This window comes from Sprattus sprattus (assembly GCF_963457725.1).
Source record: "Sprattus sprattus genome assembly, chromosome: 10".
NCBI classification, from domain to species: Eukaryota; Metazoa; Chordata; class Actinopteri; order Clupeiformes; family Clupeidae; genus Sprattus; species Sprattus sprattus.
Window position 1 is genome coordinate 24,166,988 of NC_137908.1, and position 21,976 is coordinate 24,188,963.

At 39.7% G+C, this 21,976-nt stretch overlaps 1 protein-coding gene across 1 annotated transcript; it reads left to right on the forward strand.

Annotated features, from left to right (window-relative positions):
* Positions 1–224: 224 nt before the first annotated feature.
* LOC308371266 (endothelin-3-like) lies at positions 225–15,630 on the forward strand (the record flags this gene model as incomplete). The annotated part of the gene is made up of 3 exons (XM_080846112.1): positions 225–270; positions 7,924–8,176; positions 15,477–15,630. The coding sequence occupies 3 exons, from the start codon at positions 225–227 to the stop codon at positions 15,628–15,630; spliced, it is 453 nt and encodes a 150-aa protein (XP_080702238.1).
* Between the last annotated feature and the right edge of the window lie 6,346 nt (positions 15,631–21,976).

Here is a 21,976-nt window from a genome sequence, read left to right on the forward strand (position 1 = left end):
AGATGTCATCTGGGCCAAGTGCCTTGTGAGGGTTGATCTTTTTGAAGCAATGCTGGCATTGCTCTGCTACAGTTAATGTAGGCACACTACTGGTTAGACCATCAGGTAACTCCACAGCAGGGGGGCTCACTGTCCTTCTCAAAGCAAGTGTAGAAGGCATCAGCTCGTCAGGTAGTAGGACAGAGGACTGGGTCTCACTGCAACCCCTCCCTTTGTAGTCTGCGATGGCTCTTAGTCAACTCCAAGTGCGCCTGGGCTCAGAGCCGTCCTGTAAGTCCTTTTAGCTGTTGTGGGGGGAGGGGGTGAGAACGGAGGACCAAGGGTGATGGCTATCTGGGGAGAAGGGGCAGCACATCTTGCCTGTCAAGAGATACACATACTCACACTAAAGTGAAGGACTATTAATAATCAAATGGCAAAAACTGATACATGGCCCTTGGACCTGCCAGCCACATCCTTGGAAGATCACTCTTGAAGCTGTTCCTGATTCAGCACTTCTTGTCATGGTAGAGACTGCCCACCCAGAACATAAACATACATGGTAATGCTCATATGGGAGACTGATAGAACCAAATATAACTATTCTACTGTTATTTTGTATCATCTGATTCTGTAACATACAACGTGATGTAACAGCCACAGCATAACGGCTTTGTAACAGACACGTGATGCAAGAAGAGAATAATATGACTCATTGTTTCAGCTGTTTCAGGAAAGGTGGATGTAGAAAAATACAATGTTTGTAATGCAGTGATGCCTCTCATTGAAATAACAGCTTTAATGTCATTGTAATTCCTTGTACACGTTTCAACGTGCTATCTTGGGTGCTGTTTGATGGAGTAACAACACTGGTTCAAACAATTAGGATATATAATTCTTTCCAACTTCTTCATAGGATATGGCACGTCTTCTTGCACAGACAACGCCACCCTCTGACTCTTTAATGTAAATTCAAAGATTACACTTTTCTATGCAGTATTTGTATTTATATATCTATATTTGCATACCTTGCGGATCAAAAAACGTTAGATGTGTGCATTTGTTAAATGAAAAAGCCACAGTTTACAGAAACAGGGTAGGCCAACTTAACGTGGCGATAAAGTTAAAAGTTGAAGTAGTAAGTAATTTAGATATGACAGGGGTTCAATGGTGACAAGCATTTCCTACAGTTGCGATATGCATTCGCATTAATCAGCAATTTGCAGTATTTATGCCAGGAAAGCTATAGCAATATATTGTATATTGTAATATTACTAATTTTGTAGTCTGTAAACACTACAGATATACACGTTTGAACGTGCTATCTAGGGTGCTATTGGATGTAATCGTGAATAGTTTCCTAGGCTAGGTCTACTTTGTAGTTGAAACAATAAGGATTTCTAATTCTTTCCAACCTCTTCTGTAAAATCGATCCTATAAAGGTATCCTGCATGAAACCGGCAGTCCGTATTTATTTGTATCACTACAAATGTGTATGTTCAAAATTTCACTTTATTTTGTATGTATCGTTACGAATTTGTATGTTCAAAATTTAAGTTTATTTAGAAAGTATTGTTACGAATTTGTAAGTTCAAAATGTTCGTATACATATGTACGACAGCTGATTGAGACCAGGCTGCTTGAGGATACATTCAAGGTTCTTGAAATCTCCTGGATTGACTGACCTACCTGTCTTAAAGTAATGTCGTTTCTCTTTACTTAGTTGCGTGGTTCTTGCCATAATATGGATTAGAACTGTAGTGGAATAGGCCAATTCACTGTATAGAACTGTGCACCAACCCTGCCTCTACACAACGCAAATGATGGTCTACATCACATTCAGAAGGCAAGAAATTCCACAAATTAACTCTTGAAAAGACACACCTGTTAATTGAAAACCATTCCAGGTGACTACCTCGTGAAGCTGCTTGAAAGAATGCCACGAGCGTGCAAAGCTGTCATCAAAGTTAAAGGTGGCTACTTTGAAGAATCTAAAATATAAAACATATTCTGGTTTGCCTTTTTTTTGTTTACCACATGTGACGCCCACCTGTGCCCCCTTCAGGCTTCAGCCCTGCCAGTGCTTTATTGTCTGCACCTGTATTTAGGGTGGGGCTATAAAGGGGGTTTTCTCTCTCTCATTAGGCACTTCTTTTCGGTACTTGTAGGCACTTCTTTTCGGTTCTTGTAGACACTATGTTGATATTTTCTCTCACACGGGCACTTTGACTTCTTTCTCAATCTGTCCCCTTTTCTATTTATTTAGCTCTCACTTTCTTATTAATTTACCTAACAAACTGATGCCTTCATTCACCCATTCATGCACGACATTGAACATTACCTTTTCATACCCCTATTTGATTCATTATTGATTTTGTACAAATGATTTTGTATTATTATATTTGAACTACTTTGTGTCTTGTCCCTTATTATGTAATGGTACCCTAACGAGTCTGCCGTTACACAAATAATTACATATGTGTTCCTTCATAGTTTTAATGTCTTTCAATTTTAATCTGCAATGTAGAAAAACATAAAATTGAATGAGAAGGTGTGTCCAAACTTTTGACTGGTACTGTATCTGGCCTAAGATATGTATGCATAACATTTCTTTTTAAACCTACATAAACAACAGACTTTTCTTTCTAGCGCTTTAATAAATAGTAAAATCTACAGGACAGTAGCTGCAGGATCCTCATTACTGCAAGCAGGGGGGTGCCATCTAAGTCTCTGTTTTCCCCCTCCTCAGAGGCAGGTATGATACCAAGTGCGTATATGTCCACCCCTTCAGGGAAGAGGCCCCTGCAGCCACTGTTTTCCTAGAGATTAATTTCCTAACGGGATCAATGTGGAATGGGGATTTTAAAACCCCAGCCTCAGATTCCCATGATGTTCAAGGTGACTTCTGAGGGACCTCTCTTTTCAGTGCAATCTTTTCCATTCCCAGGGCTTTATTTTTTCATGGGCTCTTTTTCTGTTCGAAGGCAGAAGGCTGTCTAAACGTCTAGGTAGGAGTGAGAACGGAAAAGTGAAGCCTGTGTAAATTAACTGATAACAAATCTACTGTAACTTTTGTCTGCAAAGATGCTTATTTTTTTAGGAAATGCTTCACTCATCTAAGAAAAATAACATTTCCAAAGAAATATGACAGAAATATCCAAAGATGGGAATGTTTTGAGCTTCTCTTGTTTATTTGTTTTTTAACCCCCATCATAGTTTTCTCTTAAAGTGATTTGATCATTTGTACATTTCCTACATATTACCTACATTTTACGTCAGCCAGACTCCAATACTTACCGAGAAATGGAGTCTGGCAAAGATCCATGCAGAAGATAAGAAATGTTTTATATCAACTCATCTTGAAACGTGTTGACAAGCCATTGGACAAGAAGCATCAGATTGGATGAAAAACACATGCGATGAAGAGACACTACGAATCACTGGCACTCTATGAGTCAGACGATTTCCCATTATGATATTCTGAGAAAGAGCCATTGTATTTGTGATATTACGAAAAAGTTAGCTTGCGTGATGAAAGAAAAATGACTCCCTGCACCCTTCCTAGGTTGACTTCAGATCCAGCACTATTAGTGCATCACAAACTTGGATCGAGGAGTTTATGGTTAACCATCCTAGATAAAAACAATCTTTTTTTCCCTTAAAGCTGGAAGAGCAATGCCACAATCCATCATGTTTGCATTTGGCTGATGGATGACTCCTCTCAACTGAAAAAAAACTGCATGTGAGAAAATGGACTTTGATCCAAAAACTTGACACATCCAATCAAGTTGGCAACACTTAAAATTGGGTTTCATGAAATTCCATTCGACATTGGTTATGAATACACAGGTCCATTCAACGCCCCGTTACTACACTAGGCATCCATAAGATGGTCAGTGATGGTCAGTGACATCCTGATAATCCTTTTCTCTCTCTCTCTCTCTATCTATGTGTCTGTGTATCAGTCTGTTTATCTCTCTCGCTCTCTCTCTCTCTCTCTCTCTCTCCATGTATCTGTGTATCAGTCTGTTTATCTTTCTCCAGTGAGGGATCTCTAGATCTCTCATTTAAGGGCCCACTCTTAGCCTAAACTTAAACGTTTGAATTTAACGTTTAAAGGGCCCACTCTAAGCCTACATGGCTGGTTTAAGGGTACACCCTTAACCTACACAGCTGGTTCTTAGCCTTAGCCTGAAACTGGAGTCCAGTGATGAGCTGAGGCTCCTTTTATTTTTCCTATAAATGTAACCTGAACCAGAGTTGTTTCTTCTCCTCTCTTTTATTGCAGCATCATGAAGTGTGTGCATGTGTGTGTTTGAGTGTTTGGCAGGCACTTAGCTTTATGGAAGTCCTTCACTAGCCAGAGCATCAAAGAGGCGCGTGTGTCTTGAGTTTTACTTTGTGCTGGTATTGGTGGTGGCTCGCCCATTTCAGACTCCCAGGACAATTTGGCTTTCTCCTCCCCTCTGAGCCGGCAAGCACAGGGTGACAAAAGCGATAAAGACATGTGGTTAACATCAGCAGGAGGTGACAGTTATTAGTTTGCCATCCCTTCTGTTCTTCTTCCTCATTCTTTGTGAGTGCTGCTGGAGTGGGCTGCAGGGTGACGCACCACTGAGCACCAACATAAAAGACAAGAATTTCAGACCTGAGGCCTTGATTAGTTTGGTTTTTCATTAGTGTTCCTCGAGTCAGTGTCCTTTACAAGTGGTTTAAAACACATGAATAGATAAATAACAGGGCTCAAATGGTGTAATAAAACTTCCCACTGATGTTAACACTTCACTGCTTTTTTTTGACTGATTATTTTAATTTTAAGCTTCTTCTAAGAGAGACTATAATACTAATGTTTTCATAATTTATACCATTATCAACAATAGCAGTAGCAGTAGAAGTATTCCTGTACATTAATATTTTTCTCTGGAAAAAAAGGGAGGTGTTCCAACCAAAGAGAACATGTTTTAAATTGTATACGTATTGTTCAATTAAATGACAACTTGAGGTAAACACACTGAACACAAACATAACACTGAACGTAAATATACTAAAGAATCATTTAAAAGATTTAGAGAGAGAAGGAATAAAAACAAAACATTTCCCTCTTTGCAAAAAAAAAGATGCACAATGTCATCATACATTGTCAATTCTCCAATATGACTGTTGGCTGATGAGAAAGTGATTAACGAGTGGTATCATCATCCTTAAGATCTCAAACAACAATTGGGTTTGAGAGAACAGCATTCATCTAGTGTTAAGCTATAGGGCATACAGACAACGATGCCATTATGAAGCTGTTCTTTGGAGGCTCTAACATTGATGGCTTTCTCATTGTTTGGCACTACAGCCAGTTTCTTCAGTACTTTCAATGTAATTATGAGTACTCTGTGAAACATTTATTTTTTTCAACATAAACCTGTTCAAACAAAAAGGGGAATGAGTCACTAAAAGAAAGATGACAGTCTAAAAATATCTGTCAAATTTGCCACGTCTTTGTTTCTTTAAAAAAAATCCACCATCTCATAAATTATCAAATTTAGACACACAGAATGAATTTGATGTCTTTTGGAGTGGAATGACCCTCAAGGGAAAGTGTACTATACAGTTACCAGAAATATTCCTGAAAATGTGTTCTCACCACTCAATTTAATTTCCCTCATACTTGATGATACATTTGCAATGCAGCCGTCCGGTGGTTACCCATCACCAACATATCCAGAGAAGATGAACAGTGACAACAACTCCTTTTACAAGAGAAAATGCTTTGAAAGGGGCAGATCAATGGTACCCCCGTAATTCAAACGTTGCTTTCTTTTAAGGTTCATTGTATAGTCTTTAGATTGGTTTAAGTGTTGTAAAGAGTCCATGTTCAACTGTGTTCTCCACAGCTGTGGTCCACAAGCATTTGCCCTGGGATGCCTTGCAGAGTTTTTAATTAATCTAATCTATTGGTCTTTAACTCATTGATTAAATGGTAAATAAGAGTAAATATAAACCTAGTCTACTTTCGTATCTTAATTTTCGCAGCTGCTTAGTTTTTATGTGGAGTGTCTACACAGAACCAGACTAATACAACCTGTAGGGTCATTAAAAATGTGTCGTCTCTGTTTCAGACCAAGTGCTGTTAAGGTTTTTTGGGGGGTTGAGCGCGCCTCTGTGAATCATCTGCGCTACCTCGAGCCAGCGGGTGGTGCTTTGTAATGCATGCATCACTCCTGTCACGGCGTATAAAGCCCAAGACGGAGAACTTGGCATGTCAGTCTTTACTCCTAACCTTGCTCACGGAGTCAGAGGCCACTTAACCGTCTGGTGTCTGACCACTCTTGATGAAGACTGCTTTATGCTTTAGGCATAATAATGTTAAATGGCAGATGTCAGCAACTCAGATCTTCCAGCATGAAACGCCTTGTTAATGGATGCCTTGTCGTTAAAAGCTTATACCCGACTTTGACAGTATAGTCGTGGCTGGATATTCAACGCGTGCTGTTTTTCCTCCGACACATACTGCATATTTGGATCTATTGTGGAATGGCTAAGGTGGTTTTAGTGGATTTGCGCGTTTTGTTTCTTATTGGACTATCAGCAGCATTTGCAAATGGTAAGTTTTAAATCCGCAGAGGTACGAGATGTCTTTAAAACGCGACAGTTGTATGGCACAGATGTGGATGCAGGTTGTTGTGGATGCAGACAACAAATTCTATGTATCTCATCACTCTCCGGACGATGTGAAATAAGCTGCTACACCATAAGATTTTGTAACATGAGTTTGGATGCACATTCATAGGAAAATGGTACCTCGAACTTTCCCATAAGTTCTGTTGGCACATAGCTAACGTAGGTTGCACTACCCGGACTGAATATTTGATAATGTAGCCTATGCTTTGTCAGCCTCAGTGGAGTGAGGCTACTTTGCAATTCATGTCAAGTATAGCAATACAGATAACGCCTAACTTCAGTGTCAGTCAGATTTTGGCGACTAAAGCCACTCCCGTTTAACATAAGCGAAATTATTTTTTTAAACGTTGTTTTGCACAGCGTGCAAATGCCCAGATTCGAAAGACTGGTAGGCCTGCTACTTACCGTCTAAAAGCGTTTATTTTCGTCAGGTGATGATTTCGTGTTATTCTTTATCTAGGCAAAGTCGTCGTTTTCTTCAGCATTGCCCGTGGGTTCATCTAAAAGTGTGCTGCATGGAGTAGCAGAACGCTATCTAACATTTGTGCTCTGACTAGTAATTGAGATGCGATGGCATGGTGCTGATGTGACAGATTAGGCATGTGACCAGACAATGTAGGTCTAATTGTTATAGCGGGTAATTGGGCTGAAAATGAAGGTCACTCAGGAAACCCTAGTAGCTAACTAGTGCCCCTTTACAAACTCTCCATGTGAAACTGGCAAATATATCGGTATAGTCGCACACGCACACACATGGAATAACTCAAGAATGGAGATGCCCTGGAGAAAAAGCTTAGCCTACACATATAATCTGAGTCATGAAAATGCACGTTTGAACTCACTTCAAGCTACTCGGATAAATGCAGTATCCTATTGCACCAGGCAAGTTTGGCTGACAACAAATATGTTGTGTGATACGATAGAGTTGTTACGCAGCAAGAGAGTTCATCCAAGAAGCTGAATTCAAAGTTCACACCTAACGACGCTAAGTTACCTGTGGTTAAGCCAATTTATTTCAGGTCATAACAGCAGGTAGCCTACTCTTGCCCTTTCAGTAAATTCAAGTTTTAAGCTTGAAAGAGAAGCTGTAGCAGAATTGAGTGCTGTTTTTGTAATCAGCAACATGTGTGTAGAAGACAACTGAAATCAACTTTAGAACAGCATATGATGTTAAACAGCAGAACAACGTAGCCTACATTGATTAATGTGCTATTACATGTCTTCGTCATTTCTTGGTCATTATAATAATGTCGTTCCCTTTTTTTGTTGTAGGTTTTTCATCTTTACGGGAAGATGCGGGTCATGAGGGTGAGATTGATGCAGTGCAGCCGAGCGTACCTTCAAGGAGCTCCGCAGTGAAGTTCACAACTTTTCCTGGGCCCAGCAATGCCGGGGTCTCCACGTGCCTCCTGTGTGATCTGTCAGGACCCCGGAGGCGAGCCAAACGGTGTACGTGTTACACATACAAAGACAAGGAATGCGTGTATTACTGCCACTTGGACATCATCTGGATCAACACGCCAGAGTAAGTTTAGTTTGTCAAAACTAATTTGTTTCTGCTGTTGTTATGTGGGACAGGTGGAAGACATGAGTGAATGGCCTTAAAGATGTCATCTGTGATGAGTTTTTTTTGTTTCCTAAAGGTTGTTGCTATTTGAGCTAAACAGCCAATCAAATAACACGCATCCTTTCCTGTTCCCCGAAGAGCCTTATTGATTGGCTGGTATTGTTTATGGCTCGATCTGAGCCACTGTTTGTTTCCGTTTACAGCGCCAGGACTATGTACGTAGGAACACCGCAGTTTTGAGCGCAAACACTGAACGGACAGTTAGAGGACTGTGAGGTGCAATTAGCTGAAAGTGTATTGGATTAGATTAGCAGACTATGCCTTTAATTTAATTTATTTATTAATTAATAGGGTGTATCAGTGTGTCACACTTTAAATTGAGTGATAGATTCATGCACATATACAAATACCTTTACCTCTTAACAATTTGGCATCTTAAAACACAATATTAAGCTTGAAATAAAATCAAAGGAAATATATTTTAAAAGGAAATGAGGCTAAAAATAGAAATAAGAATGTAATCAAAATAGAATAGTATGGCATGAAATGTTGTATGGGTATTTTCACTGGCAACATTGATTTTGTGAATACATTCACTTCACTAAGCACTTTAATGCAGAAAGTAAATATGATTTGTTTTGACAATAGTTGTCAAGACCATGCACAGTACAAAAGGGTAGAGGGGATCAGGGACGTGCACAGGAGTGGGCAAAGGTTGCTCGGGCAACTGCCCGTTTGCCCTCCTCGACTGAAGTTGCCCCTCTGAAGGAAATATATATATTCGCGATCAGGGGACGGGGGCGTGGCAGCGGCAGTTAGTGAGAGTTTAAAATGACATTGGCAAAATTTGAGATCAGATGACGTGGTAGCGGCGGTGACAAAAATGAATGTGTTGCCCCTTTTTTCCAGGGCAGAGCAACTGCCCTTCAAAATTCCTGTGCATGTCCCTGGAGGGGATAGTAAAATGGCTTTGTGGGTAGGTGATCGTTTTGCCCATGTAGATAGCCTGCCTCAACTGACTTTAGTTTCAGTGAGCCTTAGGGTGGGGTTCACATGATGATCAAGAGGTGGCTCTGTGTTTGAGTCCCAGAGGACACAAGAATGATCCTCAAAGTGATTCATATCAACATCACAATGGGACTGATTTTAACCGGTAAAGATAAAGATTCATTAATCAAACTCTCAGTCTAATGTAGAGCTATTTAGCTGTACAGTCTGATATTTGTAGAGTTATTTTAGAGTACACCAAATTGCCACACCCCTAACCCAGTTGAATCCGCATATAGAATAGCCAGACTATGAATCACAAATTGAGAATTCTGAGGATGACAACAGAACATCAGTTTTTTGGAAACTGTTGTAGTTTTTGGATCTGCTTAGGCCTTTATACTTTTTTTTATATGAATCAGTTTTATACACATAAACCAAAGGCAAGCCCAACTTCCTACCTGGTGATACCAGATGCAGAAAAACACTTGGCTGGGGAAATGTTCCCCAAAATCCCCCAAAACGTGAAAGTTCACACACAGTTAGGGTTAGGGTTGGGAATCCATGGCCAAACGTGAAGATACCACACTGATTGTGCCCCACTGTTTGCGGGAGCCTTACAGTTAGAGCATAGACACTGATAAATTAGCTTGTTGTTTTCAGAAAAACAGTATTGTACCATTTGCGGATTTGTGAGCCTGTTAGTGTGTAACTGGACAGCCTTTCTTACCTAGATCTCCCAGGGGTCTTTTCTGTATTTGTGAAGATGATGATCAGATGTGTCAAGATACAGTCAGGGATGACTAACATGGACTTTGTAATGAACAGCACCAGCACGTTATGCTTTCAGAGTATCAGGAGTAATGTAGAAAAAAAAATCAGATTAGTCTTTTAAATTTTATCTGTAGATAAAAAGTGCACTTGATAATATGAGGATGTGGAATGCCTTAAAATGTCTTTCCACTGTAATCAAAAATGAGAATTTCAAATAGGAAATTGGAACCATCCACACTTATGTCAGTGTATATGATTGTTCCAAACCAATTTAGGTCAAGCAGCACTGTCCATTCTTATTATTATTCTTAATTGCTTTTACGAGATGCAATATGTCACCAAACAACTTCTGTCTACAAGAACATGTCATCATACAGATGCCGTTAGAAAACTGTGTGAAGATACTTGGTCTGTGGGCAGCGTATTCCATTGGTATTTAATTTCTAGTCTATGACAAATATTTATTTATCTGAGTTTAAGGTAGGCTATGAATGCCTACTTACTGGCACAGACCTGTCACTCATCAACCAATCACAAAGGTCATTGCAAGCAAGTGCCTGTGGTGGTGGGTGGTAGGTGGTAAGAACATCCCCAGTCTATTGTTAGGTGCGCAAGTACAGTGTATAGCTGGCTGTTGTCGGCAAATACCTTTGATTAATGAGCCTATCCTGGCATTGGAAAAGGAAGGACACCAGCTTATAGAAAGAAGGAATGCTGGATAGGTAAACTTTAATGGTTGAGATTTTAATCTTGTGGAATGTATGAGAGGGAGTGAGTGACCATGTTCAAAGATGGACCAAGTTGTCTAGTTGGAATGGAGTGTCCTTGGAGCAAGACCTTAGAAGGCTAAGTCACTCTAGAAGGGCTGGAGATAGCTGAGAGGGTGTTTTACTGGAAGATAGTCTCCGAGGAACTTGGTAGTTGCGTGGGTTTAGTGTCTGCTCCTGGTGCCAAGGTCCTGAATTTATGACAAATGACGCTAGAAACACAGTCAGCGATTTGGTTGTGAAAGCCTAGAATATGGGTGGTTTGATTATGAACCAGTGGCAGGCCAAATGAGGCGTCTGAGGAAGGGGGGTTATTTTGAATGCCCCTTGTTGAAGGCATTGGCTAAATTATCGCTTTGCATCAGTACTCCCTTTGACGTTCATTCTCTTCTTCAGAGAGGTGCCTTATTACCACTGGGTTTAACTTGAATAAGGTGAAAGAGGCCTCCATAGCACATGACTGGAAATTATTGAGTCCAAGGGGATGCGAGCCAGCGTCCAATGTAATAGTCACTAAACCTTACCTGAACCCAATCTGTGAACAGCTGAAGGTCCTCTAGGCAGGAAAGGCAGAACGTCGTTAGAAAGTCGTTGTTGAACACCGACAGGCCATTACATTCTTCCACAAAGAGTTTCCAAAGTTTCTGAACAGCAAGACTCGAATGATTGAGATCTACGGGGTGTAATATGAACAGAAAAGTAGAGGGGCGAGAGAGAAGGTGTGCGATGGTCAACATTGAGGAATGATGTGCATTGTGGCCCAGAAGGAAGAGGACGTCTTTCTTTGAGATGGATTGGGAGTCTAGGAAGTTATCTATGATAACAGAGATCCTGTCCGGCTTCTCTTTTGGAAGAGAATCACTGGCAGCTAATAAGATACCGGAGAATTCCAGCATTGATGGCACGCAGGTTTTCTCCCCTGAGAGGAACCCCCATTATTTAAAATAACATTAATCAGTGTGATAAGACAACAATTGGAGAAGAAAATCATCTAGTAGGTGGACGAGAGATTTGATATTGTAGTTATTTTAGAGGATCCCTCCGAGGAGCCTCCGTGAGAATATTGCATATTGTGGGGCTTCTGAGACCCAGAAGTACATTTTCCATTCTACTTCACTCCGAATAGGTTCCAGAAATTGGGGTGAATGGGCAATACCTTAAAAGCTGAGGTGATGGGGTGCTTTAGATAACCAGATATTCTTTCTGGCTTTTAAATGTACTTTCAGGTAAAGCAAATACATCCAACTTGACAAAGCATCTCGCTAACAGACATACCAACTTGTTCAAAGAATTCACACAGCGCCAGGTTAGTGAATGGTATAGATTACATAATTTCATCTTGCCCAAGTCCTCAAATATAAATCAAATAAGTGTGATCTATTTTCTGACAAGCAAATGTTTGTGGCAAACTCTCTTTTCTCTACATTATTAAACACACCTACGTGTGAAATGATATGTATGAAAAACAAAAAAAACAACAAAACACCTAATGACACATAAAATACAGGGAGGTGGTCAGCTATGGGAATTAATTGAGAACAGTCTGGTCTGTCATGGTTGGAGCAAAAGCAGAAAGTTCATCCTGTAGGTTTGATCCTTAGGGAAACTATTGTGGAGCTCAACATCAAGATGGCACTTGGTTCCAGAGGCTTACTGTAGCTACACATTTAGCAGACAAAAGGCGGTGCTAAGTGTAAATGTGGGTCCTCTCGTAAGAAACGGCTAAGTCCTTGATTAAAGAAAGGTATTCAATTAACTCTATGCGTCTGTGCGGTAATACTAAAAACATGGCCACAGTGTATGTAGGTCTTTGTCTATATACGGGCCTGAGAGGTTGAAGATCGTGATGGGCGTGAACACTGTTGGAGGCACACATGCTGGACTGAGTGGAGTAGGAGGGAGAAGAGTTGCAGGACAGACAGAATGGAACGCTCTGTTCCATAACAACCACAGGGGGTGCCGAAGCTCATTGACACGGTCACTGGATTGGATCCAGTGCAGGTCCGGGAAGGGGAGTGAAGGTAACAGGAGGGGGAAAGGGAATCAATCAATCAATCAATCAATCAATCAATCAATCAATCAATCAATCACCTATGGGCTCCTTCTGGACTTTGTTCAGAAAACATTTGCTAATGTAGCACAGCTCTACAGACTGGCTGGGGAAATGTTAGATTGCATTTCCACAATTACTGCCATTGCTCTCATGACAGAGATAGGGCTATCAGAGAAGCCAGTAGATATGCTGGCGAATGGAAAAGAAAAAGTGTGTGTGTGTGTACGTGTTTGTGTGTCTGCTTGTGTCTCTGCTGACACAGACTTTATGGTGCATTATAACTAGAACCCATCACTTATCATGTCAAACCTTTGGAATTTGAAAAATAGGATGTGATGAGGTCTGTTACACCACTCACCTCAAATGGGACACATTTTACAATCTAAATCATTTCATTTCACACATGTGGTGTTTTGAGCTTAGCTGGTCTATTAGATTTTTGAGTATTTTAAGAAGACACATACTGTACTGCTTTAAGTGTTTAGCAAGCCAATGCAAGCAGTATGGAGTTCCAGAAAGATGACTCAGAGATCATACTTAACTACACCTTCTTAACAATTAAAATAGTTTGAAAGATTACCCAAAGTGCTACTAGATTTCGTGCTGTGAGTCAATCTGAGCAAGAAGGAGTTCAGACAGAGTGGTTCAGAGTTCAAAGGGATCCTGTCTTGACAGGACGATTGCTTGAATAAGTCTTCTCAGATGCGCAGATGGGGAGGTCTCTGAGCCTCCAGATTTACGGAGCGTAACTGCCTCTGTGGTGGATTCCCATATGGTGCAAATAACTTTTGCCCAGAAAGGTGTTTCCTCCATTGGCACTGAACTTGAGTGTTCTAGATATTTCATCACTTTTCTTTTCTGGTTTAAAGCACAAACAGTATGTCTCTTGCTTCAAGGGGAACTCTCATTAACAAGAGTTTCCACGGTGAAGCCTTGCTGCTGAACAAGCTAGTAAAAGTATTGATGTGTATTATTGGATATCCTGGGGTTTCTTGCCCTGCTCAACCATCTTCTGTCGCTTGTCCACGTTGAGCTGCCGTATGTCAGTTAAAAAGAGAAAAAAAAGTTACTCTTGCATGACTGTGTGAATCATGTTTGAGCAGTTCACAGCAGGGCATGCCCCTGCAAAAGTGCAACATTACGTAGGGGTTGAGGTTGGAATCGGAAACTCAAGTAACATCTCTTTGGTGGAGACTTTGTTCTTGATCCAGTGAAATTAGAACTTTCTTTGACTGATGAGCCCCATCTTTCTAAAGTCTGTCTGATTAACCCTCCCAGTCTGACAATATTTTTGCTGGTTTGACTACATTTTGAGCTCTAAACCAGTCTAATTTCAGGATTTTTTTATATAAAAGACGATGAAATATGTTAACAACGTTTCCAATTCTGGTTTAAAGAATGTAGGAGATCATTTCAATGGAATCTTGGCAGCAACCTTGTTGATCACCCAAGTGAATACAGTTGGTGCTCTCTGTACCTTGAGAAACCCTTAAGCCTTTTAACGCCATACTCAGTAATAATGGAGGTTAATTATCAAAAAGACAGTGCTTAAATAAATGAGGGTTACATTTGACTGTGTAATTGAGCTGTAAAAGCACAGCGCTTTAAGAGTCTTTCCAGTTTAGTAGTCTAAAATAATTACCTCTGTTATCATTAGTGCCTTTCTCTTTTAACTTTAGTGACACTTTGAAAAAGCAGCTGCGGTTTGCAACAAGTCTTTCTGAAGTTATTACTACAATTACACCCCTGAGAAAGAGTGGAACTTGATTGTGCCTAAACACCATTGACCTAGGGCTCCAACAGTGTGTAGTTCAAATAGTCCCTATTTCCCTTCAGCTTCCGGATGTAGTCGTTAAATGGGCCTTCAATTACAAGTGTAAACACATACACTCCAATTATTTTTCTGTGGTAATCATCGGTTTATTGATGCAGAAGATAGACATACGGTTGAGAAAAAAACAAGAATGTTTCACAGGTTTCAGAAGGCATATATGGAAGTCTCTAGTTTAATGGGTTAACCTATAAACTCAGCAGGCGCTGAGCTGCTGAGCAGAGCTTGGGTTTCATTTGTCTGTTTGGTGTCATAATCAGCATGAGAAGTTTTCAAATCTCCACTGGGAGGAGGACAAGGGTGAATCAGTTTTATTGCTTGAATTCCCTTTCTTGTTTTCAAAGGTGTTTTTTTTTTATCTTTTCTCCCTTTGGAGGCATCCTCAGGATGGCTAAGTTATTGTATGGACATCAAGCTTCTCTGCCTGGCCCAGTGGTGCATTGGGAGCTGTAGTCTTTATTCTACTACACAGGAAAACAAGTTTATATGGCAAGAATACATCCAGTATTCCTAAAACAAGTCTATTGTCTGGGTCAAAATCATTCATGTACTATTAGAGATAAATACCACGCAGAGGTATGATCAAAATAGTTTAACTGCTCAAATAGACATGCGTAAGATGTGTTCTCTATTTTTATTGGTTGTGAAATGGTATGTCTCTCAGCCACAGTCAATTCATTTCCTTACTCATTAAACGATCTTTTGGTGCAGTTTTTAATTACTCTTTCAGCTTTTTATGTGTATATAAAATTGGTTAATAAGTACTTTTTGGCTTCCTTGCCAAGTTGACTGGCGGTATTGGATTGACCGTAATTGCGTCTCCCCTCTGTGCTTTGGTGTTGGCAGGCGGATTGTGCCATACGGCATGTCCAGCTACCGTGGCTCTCAGCGGGTGCGTCGCTCAGCCCTGACCTCCGGGCCGACCCACACCAGCTCACCACGTTGTGTGTGTGCACAGCTGCAGGACTCCAAGTGCTGGACCTTCTGCAAGGAGAAGTAAGTGTGTGTGTGTATGTTACATAATCATAGTATCTATTACGCACAGTATTCGTTGACTCACAGAAGACCACTAGTCTGTTCTTGTAGAGTGTTTAAATGAGATTTTGTAGTGTTGAGATGCTAGAGTCTCGCATATCTGTGCAAAGGCTGGAAAAATCTGGTACACCAGCAGCAACAGTGTTTTTTGAATTGAAATGGGTTGACACAGCCGTGATATTGACAACTGGTTGTATTAAAATACCTGTATATATATATATATATATATATATATATATATATATATATATATATATATATATATATATATATATATATATGTCATTTAATAGTGTCAACTCAAGAAAAGGTGTGTTTAAGAAACCATCATGTGCCCTGGGTTTAAGAATATGTTATATATGTGCTTTGTGGAGTGGTTTAGCAGTTAAAGTTGACAGTCCAGATTACGGTACTGTTCAGCCTTTTCCAAATTCATGTAGGCTTGAGGCACTCCAAAGCACTCCACAGAGGTTCGGGATCATGCACATCTTGCTAATTGGAGCTAGTCCATCTATCTGCTTGCCTATTCAGTGGAGACAATCTACAATGGAACTCCAGCTGAAATATTCACTTTGTAACAGTTACTGCCAAGTATTTGTCACTAGTCACAAAAGGAATATGCGCTGTCATTGTTCTTGATTACTGATTACTGATAATAATTATTGAAGTTCTGGTGTGAATGCTCAAACGTTAACAACATGATTGCTGTGTTTAATCACTTGTTTTGTTTTGTTTGGACAGGGGAGATTCTCCATGACATTTGAAACTACCCAGTGCAAAGCGATACACCTCCAGGAATGTCCTCACATCTATAAAGACCCTTCTCCCCTGACACCTGGAAGTTGACCTCCTGTGGATCTTTCTCTTCCCTTCCATGACTGTCCAGTGGGATTCCTTTTAACTAGACAGTGGTTTACAAAGGCTACAAAGTGGATGCTTTGGACAGCCTACTCAAGGAAGATAGATTGGATAATGGCGGCGATTCATAAGTGCGTGAGCCTGAGGAACCTTTTTGGGGTTCGGACATTTAAAAAGGACTGACAGGCACCATAGCTGTCAGCAGATGAGGAGAGTGGAGGACAGCTTCAATACTGAATACAATATTTCTTTAACAAGCTTGAGATCTGTGTCCAGACATCAAAGAAAGGCCATGTGGTTTAATGCGACAGACACACTTAGAGCTCTGGGGTTAAGTTTGGAAATAAGTGCCAAAAGTCACTGACTAACAGGACGGTCATAGCTTAGGTGACATTTAAGAATGGATGCACATACTGATTAGAAAGAGAATTATACAGTCATATGCAATGATACCTCTTTCAAAATATCTGGATTCTATCTTCTCGCACACATTTTTGTATTTTAGTTCAGGTAGACCTGCCAGAGTGTGTGTAATATTTTTATACTAATGTAAAAATGTGCAAAGCATGAATTATCTTATTTTAATTCAATATACTGTATAGCTATATATTTTGCTGGATTGGTATTATCTTTCAACTCAACTACCCCCCCCCCCCCCCCCCCCCCCCTTATTGTTTGTCAGGATGCTGGCTTAAAGGGGAAAGTTGATCCCTCTATCTGACAGAAGGAAGCATTGCTTTCTGGACTTACTGGTCCTTGGGTTTTGATAATACCAGCAACTCCAGTTCCCTGTAGTGATTAACCCAGTTTCCTAGTCAAGTTCTGAAAATCTGTGACAATAGTATGGCAATACCTACAGTATGCATGCAGCCTGTTTTATTTCAGTAAATATAACGCTAAACAGGTCCCTGTAAGTTTGCAAAACTCGTCTCTTATTCATAGACCATAGGGAGAGATTTACATGAATATATGACCGTTGAGTTTGTAGCTTATAATTACATATCATCTTTCATACAGCCATGCAGAATATACTGTGATTTCCTTATCAGTCCACACATGGTTCTTCACACACACAGTGCAGGGTTTATTTGGTTTTGCATGAATTTATACATAACTTGATAAAAATCTGTGCCTGAGTCAGCATACAGAACAAAAATAAATTATTTAAAGTCCGGATTTCTTCTCAATGTTGTAGAACCAACAAGGACACACCTCTTGTCTTGTCAGACCATAGACTTCCCCACTACAGTCAACTATTTATTTTTCACTAATGAAAGGGTTAAGGGACAAACTGAACCAAAAGCACAACTGATTGAGAGGGCTGCAGGACTTGTATGACAGTAAAGACAGTAAAGACTAAACACAGAGAGAAACATGCCATGCCAGTGACAAAACAAACCATAGTCATGATTTTAGACTTTCACAGGACTTTTTTTCTATGCTAAAGAAGCCTTATGTCTAAAATGCATTTTGAATGTTTGCTTGATTGTATAATGTTTTGAAGAAGGGACAGCCACATACAAAACATATTCCGAAATGCATTTTATTTTCTATTATACTACATTATGTAGTTCAACAGGGTTTTAGTTCTTGATTTTTACAACACAGTACCAACAACCTCACCATGTAAAGAACAAATTGAGCTGTAAAAATAAAAGCTACTATGAAACATCCTAAGAGTGAATTGTTCGCCAGTGTACAATTGGTGTTGGGGTGTAACTTAATGTTTGTGTTGGTTGTGTTATTTTAGGTGATATTTAAAACAGTTCAATATGATGATATGGCATAAACAAATATATATATATATTTAACAGTTTATACCTGTCATTGTAACATTGCTGTGACAATGTGAAATACTCCTGTTAACTTTGGGGTCTAATTGCCCTCAGGCACATTTCAAAGGCTTAAAAATATTGTTAGTGATGTTTTACAGGCTTCGTGCTCTTTGGCTTTTCCTAATCCCATGAGATGTGTTGGGAAAATAGGATTTTTAACTTTCCAACATGTGAGAGAAGCCCCAAAGAAAAAAGTCACACTCTTTATCCTTGGGGTCTGAGAGACAACAACAAAAGTAAAATGTGACAAAATTCTGCAAATGAACATGTTTTTAAACAGTATTTTTTTTACCAGATGATCTAGGGATAGCCCTCCTTCATAGGGCGTGACAGTCCAATACACACATGCATGCACATATACCTAAATACACAGACACACACACACACACACACACACACACACACACACACACACACACACACACACACACACACACGCACTCACACACACACAGAGACAGAGACACACACATACACATACACATACACACAGAGTTGGGTTGGGGTTCCCAATCTTAAATCGGTTTGTACAAGCATTTAAAAATAAGAAAAACGAAAAAGATAAAAGGTTTATCATATCCAACCACAGATCATTTATATTCACTTTGATTATGAAAGAAATTTCAATACTGCCAATAAAAGTCTTGTCATGTGTCATGTTGGATCATGATTGATGATAGTGAGAATCAATGGATCCTAATTTTTACAAATATACATAATTTTGCAGACACACATAGATCATCTGTGCATTTTGTGAAAAATAGGGGAAACAATAGATACGTCATCTAGCCCTGCGTTGGTGTCTCACTGTCTCTATGGTAGTGTTTTGGACCAAGAATTGTGGGCAATCTGGGGTCAACCTGGGGTCAATCTGGCAGCAGTGTTGATCTTAGAGATGGTGGTGGTTGGGTGTTACTACTGTATATTTGTACATAGCTTGTTTGAGCAATGATAAGCTAAGGGCACTACACTACTCGCTGTTATTACACCTTTTACAAAATGCTTTACTGTTTTTTTCAATATTGGGGCAGTTTGACATTTTTACGTTGATCATAGACAATTTTAGTTTGAATATTTTTGGACAGCAAAACAAGTTGTTTTCATTTATTTTGTGCATTGCCCATAGAGTACAAGAAATAGTAAATATATTAAAAGTCAAGTGCTATGATAGTATTTTACAATCCTTTTTATTACATTTTCTATTCATTTCATACCATATGCGCACCTAGATTGTTTTTAAACAGAAGTGTTAAAATAAAGTCATATTGGATGTACTGATTGTAAATAAAGTTAGAACAACTAATAATATTACCAATTTTCAGCACTGCTAAGTTGGCTTTGGTGTCTGAGACCCCAAGGATAAGGGAAGTGAAGGCGATTTGAGGAAACAGGAGGGTGAAGAAGGCAGTATTCTGTAGTTAAAATGGTACTGAGGCCATGCACTAACATAACATGCTGTATACGTATATCAGCATGATCTCCCGCTGTTGCATAGTTCCATCGTCGTGGAGCTTATGATTTAACAAAGTACCCAGAGATTCAGAGATTGGTGATTTGATGGACACAATGTGATGTTATGTATTGTATCCACCACTCAAAGATTAAGTAGCATGTTAAAGTGCACTGTTCATGCTCAGACTGGGAATCTGACATGTGGAAGAGAGGGACTGTCATATCCAGTCAATCTGTTCCAGGGAGATAGAAGGAGCTTTTTTTTTTATCAGTGGGGTGTATTTTTGCAATGTTCAGATAGAAACAGTCTTTATATAAAATATATTTTCTTGTGGACTGATAAAATGATATATTGTTGATTGCTCTAAGTGACATCAGTTGTAAAATGGGGCCTTCAAGTCACCCTCTACTTTTCCCCAGGAAGTCTGCAGGCTCACAAACCCTCAATTGAGTTCTCTGTTTTTAAGGTGTATTTTCGTGTGTTACAAAAATACTTATGTCATACTAACAAATATAGACCAGCACTAGCAACTTTAAATTATTTTCTATTGTTTCTATTCCAAAACATCCCAAACAATAGGCCTCAGTTTCAACACTGTGGTATTCTACTCCATGTTTTAACAGTGACGACTAGCAAATATTCTTGACCCCAATTACAAACACAGTTTGTGAAAATTCACGTACAGACACTGTTGATGTTCCAACCGCAAAAATGCAATTGTGCTGAGCTACTCAAAGTTCTACAAATAAAACAGTGCTCTCCTACGCCTGGGGCCAATTTGCCACGGCCAGTGTCCAGCCAGCTCCAGAGTGCTGGTAAACGGTACAACATATGTTTTCATATTTCTGCAACATCTAAATCCCCCATATATATTGCTTGCCTACAGTACTAACAGTAATACTAAGAAAGACTTAAACATGAATTGAATTACATATTCACACTTTATTTTAGTTATTACCTGAAACATGCAACCACCTTAAACACACATGAAGGGCCCCTCATTTCTCCTCAATCTTTCGGTGTGTGCTAGCCAACCTTTAACTGTCACTGAAACACTGCATAACTTTATATTCCCTTTAATAAAATAAATACAGTAGGACAAAGTTGTTCTGTCACAGGGAGAGACAGTTTTTTCTGAATGTTTACTGAATATGCCCTCGTGGATTTAGGAAGCAGAATATGTCTGGAGAAAGTGAGCCATCCCCCATTACCATGACGTATGATCGGAGAAGGACATCATGGCACCAGTATGTAACCAGTGACAGGTGTGTACTTCTGTCGGGGGAAAGAAGTTATCACCAAATTACAGACAGCCTCGTGGGATAGCAAAACAGAATTAGGGATAAGATAGAATTATAGGGAGAAACATATCAGATATGTTTACATTAGACACTTCACCTGCCACTGACCTTTACCCTAATTCAGTTCGGCAGATACTTCAGGGGGAAAAAAGATGGCTGAACTCTTAAACCTATGAACTCAGTCAGATACCGGAGGATCTAATGGACTTTTTGTGTTTTTTTGCTCCCCAACAGCAGCAGTAGGGAAGATAGGACACGGATTGTGACATTACATAAATGATGAAATGAAATAGAATGGAAGTTTTGTAACCTGGGATAAGGAGGAAAATAAACGTACCGCACAAGAGAAAATGTGAACAAACCAAACACTTTAAGCATTATCAATTGAAGCACCATAATCTAATAAATATCCAGTGAACAGCAGGATATTGTCTCGGGGCAATCTTTATTTAACCACAGGCCCCAATTTCCCTGTCAGTTTGTATAAATCAAGAGAGTCGAGGGATTGCAAACAAAAAAGAAAACCACACACACATACACACACACACACACACACACACACACACACACACACACACACACACACACACACACACGCGCACACAAACACACACAAACACACACACACACACACACACACACACACACACACAAACACACACACACACACACACACACACACACACACAAACACACAGTTCACAGTTCAATCTGCTCTCCAAAGGCTTTGCTGGAATCATCTCATGTCAAGACTGCCTTAGAGTAAACACAGAACAGATTAGTTAATCACTTGTAAAGAGTGGATATTTGTTTCTAACACCTTAGAAATCCTCCCCTCCATTGGATAGACTCTTATTTAGGCCA